The sequence below is a fragment of the Eumetopias jubatus genome, unplaced genomic scaffold (assembly GCF_037043125.1).
Source record: "Eumetopias jubatus isolate StellerSeaLion01/CBP00866 unplaced genomic scaffold, mEumJub1_p1.0 scaffold_5, whole genome shotgun sequence".
Taxonomy (NCBI): Eukaryota; Metazoa; Chordata; class Mammalia; order Carnivora; family Otariidae; genus Eumetopias; species Eumetopias jubatus.
The window spans coordinates 24,209,722-24,215,721 of record NW_028274811.1 but is presented as its reverse complement, the minus strand read 5'-3'; the positions used below and the strand labels follow the sequence as shown (position 1 = coordinate 24,215,721).

Sequence of the window (6,000 nt, the reverse complement as noted above, 5' to 3'; positions counted from 1 at the left end):
AAGATATATAAAAGTAATACATAATTGACTTCAGTAGAAATCTGAAATATCAGTGAACTGCAGACTCTTCTTGCTTGAGGTCAACAAACACCCTTTGGAAGACAACCAAGAGTAGTTTAAGACCAGGATAACAAAATAAAATTATAACAATAATAATTATAATAATAAAAATAACAATAATAAAATAAAAATAACAACCAACAATGAGGTAAACTCCCCTTTAAAAAGGCAATATGTGTTGCCTGGACTGTCAGGAGAGAGTTCGATTGTACCTGACACCCAAATGTTTTTCCAACCAGAGTTCAGCCAGTTGCATGGTTGAGGCAAAAGTACTTGCCTTGGATCCTAAGCACATCTTATACTGCTTAGGATCCAAGTTAGGGTCACAATGAACTGCATGGAAAATATGCACCACTCCCACTTCTTGGCTTCTGAAAGGCCTTAAGCCAGATAGAATGACTTTATTGTAGAGATCTACATCTTCTAGTCCCCAGCCTTGTATTGAGGTATCAAATCCCCCTGCACCCAGAAGATCACTTTTATAAATACAGGTAATTCCATATCCATAGTCTCTCCAAAATCCAGTTTTCTTTGAGAAGACAAAGTCATCATCAGTGGGAGGATTTCCCCCTTTGGTTACCTTTGGGTCATACTGGCTAAAGATGATGGGGTAGTACACCTGTTGTCCCTGAATTGTATTGTCTCTACACCGTTGGAGAAAGTCTCCTCTGAAGATCAAGTCAACATCACAAAATAGCAGCAAAGTATCATTGTCAAACTGGGAAGAAGCCACTTCAAGACCGAGACCTCTGGAGAACTCTCCCTTCATGGGGATCAAGGTAATTTCTGCTTTAGGGTAGTTGTTCTGATACTTTCTTATCAGCTCAATATGCTTGTTGGAATCTTGGCCAGAATCCCTACTGAAAAGGGTGATGACCAGCTTTACATTCTGCTTTGGAATAAGACAAGTTTTTTCAAAGTTGTCCATGAACCTCAAGAAAATGTCATACCTTCCAATGAGAGGAACAAGAATGTGTATTTTCTTTTCATTGTGCCCTCCCATTTCTTTGGCACCTTGAAAAGAAGATAGTATCTTTAAAGAATTAGATATAAAGGAGAATGACTGAGTGTCACTGTTAATACTCTCCACAAGGCTGTTGACATCTAGCTCTTCAGTTTCTCTGAAGAAAGGCTTGCTGAACAACTGCTGAAGATAAGCATGACGTCTCACTGGCACAGTTAGTTTCCTCCCCTTGTGTCTTTTATACAAGAGGAGTAAGTCCAAAATGTATTCTACCCCATGCATGGGATCAACCCTGCGGTAGCCATACTGAATTTCCTTGAAGTCAATGAGCCGTCCCCTACTCTTGGCGTTTTCATTGATCATCTCCATCACCTGTAGCACGGTGTCATCCAGTGCCGTTCTCAGGATGCTGTTGATGTTCTGTCGAGGAGGCTGGTTCTCAGATGCTGAGTAAAGGAGTTTCCCCGTCAGGAACTCCCATTCTATCACTTCATCTCTCTCCCGAGGCTGGAAGTGGTTGAAAGAAGGCATCACTCCCAGCTGCTGGTCCTCTTTACTCACTTCGCTGTTACTGAGCTTGCTCATCAAAGCACTCTCCCGGTGGAGCTGGATGGTACGGTAGCGAAGTTCAGAAATTTTGCGGCTGAGCATGTAATTATGAAGCCTGTACTGGTAGGCAGGCCTTTTGTTGGGGTGAAGTGTTATGGCTGCATGGATTTTACTATTGTGAAGGTCTTGGATATAACCCTTCCGATTATGTTCATAATTTTCATGGAACAGTTGTTGCATCTGAAAAGCGAAAGAAATCAAGATGTTAGAATAAATTTAAAAAGAAAGAAAGCAATAAATGAAAACATTTAAGTTATTTAATAGAAATTAGTTATATGGTATTTCCTAGCAAAAGTCGACTTGTAAAATTTATATTTAAGTGAAATTAAAATTGTTTCTTTTTTAAAAATTTTGTTTCTTATTTGATAGGGAGAGAAAGAGAGAGAGAGAGAGAGCACAAGTGAGCAGGAGCAGGCAGAGCAGCAGGCAGAGGGAGAGGGAGAAGCAGGCTCCCCCACTGAGCAGAGAGCCTAACGTGGGGCTGGATTCCAGGACCCCAAGGTCATGATATGAGCTGAAGGCAGATGCTTAACCGACTGAGCCACCCAGGCAACCCTGAAAATAGTTTCAAAATGTCAGATTCATATGCTCAAATAATGCAAATTAACCTCCTGTTATATACAAACACTGCACACTAACCTCCAGTTATGTATTTTGAAGTAAAGAATCTTTGCCTCTTCTTTTCCTCTTGAAATTGACCAAAAATATCAATGAAAATAAGAACTGAATATACCCAAAACCCCATAAGGGATCATTGTGAGGGAGGGGCAGGGTGGATAGAGCATGGGTTTCCCAAAACAGAGGGTTCACCCTGAGGAGTAAACCCCATGCTGTGTTGCTTGGAATGGCAATACCAGACCCAGAGAAGATGTAAGTTTTATTGAGCATTCTGATATGCCATCTTTACAGAGCAAGTTCTTGTTAACGTAAGGAGTAACAGAAATTATACTGATCTACACTACTGATCTAAAGGATCATGTCCAAAATTAGACATGCTTGACATCCTTATGAGCCAGAAAGTTTGGCTACTAGTCTAGAACAAGTTCACTACTTTAGGTAGAAACAAAATGAGGAAAAACGTAAAGTTATAAGATCACACTTCAAGTTGCCAGCTGACTCTTCCTTCTCTGTCAGTAAAGAAACCTCCATCACACCTATTCAAGAGAAGTACCAATGGAGAAGGAAAAGGAAAAGGAGGCGGAGGAAGAAGAGAAGGAGAACTACCAGCAGCAGTAGCAACATGAGACATCTGTAAGTATATTGATGAATAAGGAGGAAAAGAACATTGAAAATTTAAGAATATATATCCAAAAAAAGTAAAAATGATAGACAAATTAGGGGCGCCTGGGTGGCTCAGTCATTAAGCGTCTGCCTTCAGCTCAGGTCATGATCCCAGGGTCCTGGGATCGAGCCCCGCATCACGCTCCCTGCTCCGTGGGAAGCCTGCTTCTCCCTCCCCGACTCCCCCTGCTTGTGTTCCCTCTCTCGCTGTGTCTCTCTCTGTCAAACAAATAAAATCTTAAAAAAAAAACATAGACAAATCAAATAAAGAAAATACAATCTCCATAAAACAAGAACTCAAGGAATAGATACATGAGCTTGAAGAGAAATAAAACCAAAGATGGTCACAATATAAGAACCAAGAAATAGACTTGTGGAAAACACAGGAGGAGGAGACTTGACAAAATTTAGCAAAATAATGGAAACATAAAAGAGAGGTTAAAAGTTTGGAGATATAGAGGTGCCTGGGTGGCTCAGTCAGTTAAGCATCTGAATCTTGATTTTGGCTCAGGTCATGATCTCCATGTTGTGAGATCAAGCCCTCTGTTGGGCTCCCCACTCAGTGGGCAGTCTGCTTGAGATTCTCTCTCTCCTTCGCCCTCTGCTCCCCCTGCCCTGCGCACACTTCTCTCTCTCTCTCAAAATAAAAAAATCTTTAAAAAAAGTTTGCAAATACAAATCTTTGTGTGTGTGTATATATATGTATATATACGCATACACATATATAAATGTACATATTTATATGCATTCAAAAGCTTGAATATATATTCAATACACATGGATATATATTAAAGAAGGTAAGATTACATATGTAAAATATATCTGAGGGCCATATTTCCTTTATAATAAAGGCAGATATATATCTATGTGCAAAGCGGCCAAGAGAAAAAAGAGCAAAATAAATAAACAAAACCCAATTTGGCTGTACACAGAAAAAGAATGAATCTTGTCACATTTTCCATAGCAACAACAATGCTGAAAAACAGTAGAATACAGCCAAGGAAGACCCCAAGGAAGAAAATCAATGACTAATTATTTTATATTCAATGAAGCTAGAGCCTAGGTTTATCCCAACCAAGCCAGAGCTCACTTTTTACTGTAAAAAATAACTAGTTTCTAACATGTAAGAACTTATGGCAGAATAGTGGTGATAAATTCTCTGCCACTCCTCCCATCGAGAGATGGGGCCTATGCCCCTTTCTCTTTTTTTTTTATTATTATGTTATGTTAACCACCATACATTATATCATGTTTTTGATGTAGTGTTCCATGATTCATTGTTTGCATATAATACCCAGTGCTCCACGCAGAACGTGCCCTCTTTAATACCCATCACCAGGCTAACCCATCCCCCCACCCCCTCCCCTCTAGAACCCTCAGTTTGTTTCTCAGAGTCCATCGTCTCTCATGGTTCGTCTCCCCCTCTGATTTCCCCCCCTTCATTTTTCCCCTCCTGTTATCTTCTTCTTCTTCTTTTTTTTTTAACATATAATGTATTGTTTGTTTCAGAGGTACAGGTCTGTGATTCAACAGTCTTACACAATTCACAGCGCTCACCATAGTATATACCCTCCCCAATGTCTATCACCCAGCCATCCCATGCCTCCCACCCCCCACCACTCCAGCAACCCTCAGTTTGTTCCCTGAGATTAAGAATTCCTCATATCAGTGAGGTCATATGATACATGTCTTTCTCTGATTGACTTATTTCGCTCATATGCCCTTTTCTCTTGAATCTGAGTGATTCTGTCACTACTTTAACTAAGAGACCACACTAGGAATGATACTGTGCCAGTTTCCAGATTGGCAGCTTCCCCTTCTTGTCTTTGGAACACCCACTGTACAGAAGCCAGCTGGGAAGTAACAAGTCTGAGTTAGGTTTCCTTGTTTTGGGCCAGGATCTTCAGGAAAATGTGGTATAGCACAACCTTGTTCCAACCCCAGACTCAGTGAAGAAGTCATCAATAGCTTTATTTAGGACACTAAGTTCCTTTTTATTTCTAATTTGGTAAGAGTTTTATCATGAATGACATTTCAAGTTAATCAAAGGGTTTTTTTCCTGCATCCATTGAGAAGGTTATGTGATACCTTTTTTTTTTCTTGTTATGGTGAATTACTAATGTATTTCCAATATTAAACAACCACTGTATTCCCTGACTAAACCCATCATGATCCTGATATTTTGTCCTCTTTATATATGGCTAGATTGTATTTGGAAATGTTTGTTTAAAATATACTGTGAAGAAAATTCTTAATTTGATGTATAGGTTCAATGCAATTCAATACAAATCCCACTCTTTATTAAAAAGAATATATTGCTTTTGATATTGACAGGCTGATTCTAAAATTTATATAGAAATGAAAAGTCAAGGATATTCAAGACAATGTTAAAAAAGATACACCACAGATTTAAAAAGTTACAGAAATTTAGATAGTATAATATTGATACAAGGATAAACAAATAAAACAAAGGACCAAAATAATCCGCAAATAAACCGACACATGACTTATGACATCACTCGATTTATGACAAATAAGACATTGGGGAGCGGAGAAAGGGTGGATCTTTCCCATCAATAATGCAAGGTCAGTTGGTATTCATGTGGAAAAAAGTAAAAACTGACCCCCTACATTCCCCCCGCCAAATCTATCCCAGATGGATTGTTGATATAAATATAAAAGGTACAAAAATAAAATAAGCTTTCTAAAAGTTAACATAAAAAGTATCTGCATGACTTTTGGTTAGGTACAGAATTCTTAAATATGACACAAGATACCAACCATAAAATCAGATTGATGAAATGGACTACATTAAAATTAATAACTGTTCCTCAAAAACAACATTAAAAGATTATAAAAGGTAAACTACAGAGTGGGAGAAGATATTTTTACCAGATCTTACCAAAAAGGACTAATACCAAGAATATGTAATGAACCTAGACAAATTAGTAAGGAAGAAGGACAAACCAGCTGAAAATGGGGGAAAAAAACAAAATAAAACAAAAAAGCCTGAATGGGCACATCACAAAAGAGAATATACAAATGCCCAATAAACATACAAAAACATTCTGTAGGTCATTCCTCAT

General features: G+C 38.5%; 1 protein-coding gene across 1 annotated transcript in view; it reads right to left on the bottom strand.

The window, feature by feature from the left end:
* Positions 1-250: 250 nt before the first annotated feature.
* The window catches only part of CHSY3 (chondroitin sulfate synthase 3), a 294,614-nt gene continuing 288,864 nt past the window's right edge, over positions 251-6,000 (bottom strand). Inside the window, exon 3 of the mRNA XM_028103420.2 lies at positions 251-1,813. Within this exon, the coding sequence (XP_027959221.1) occupies positions 251-1,813 (1,563 nt within the window). The remainder of the gene's footprint in view (positions 1,814-6,000) is intronic.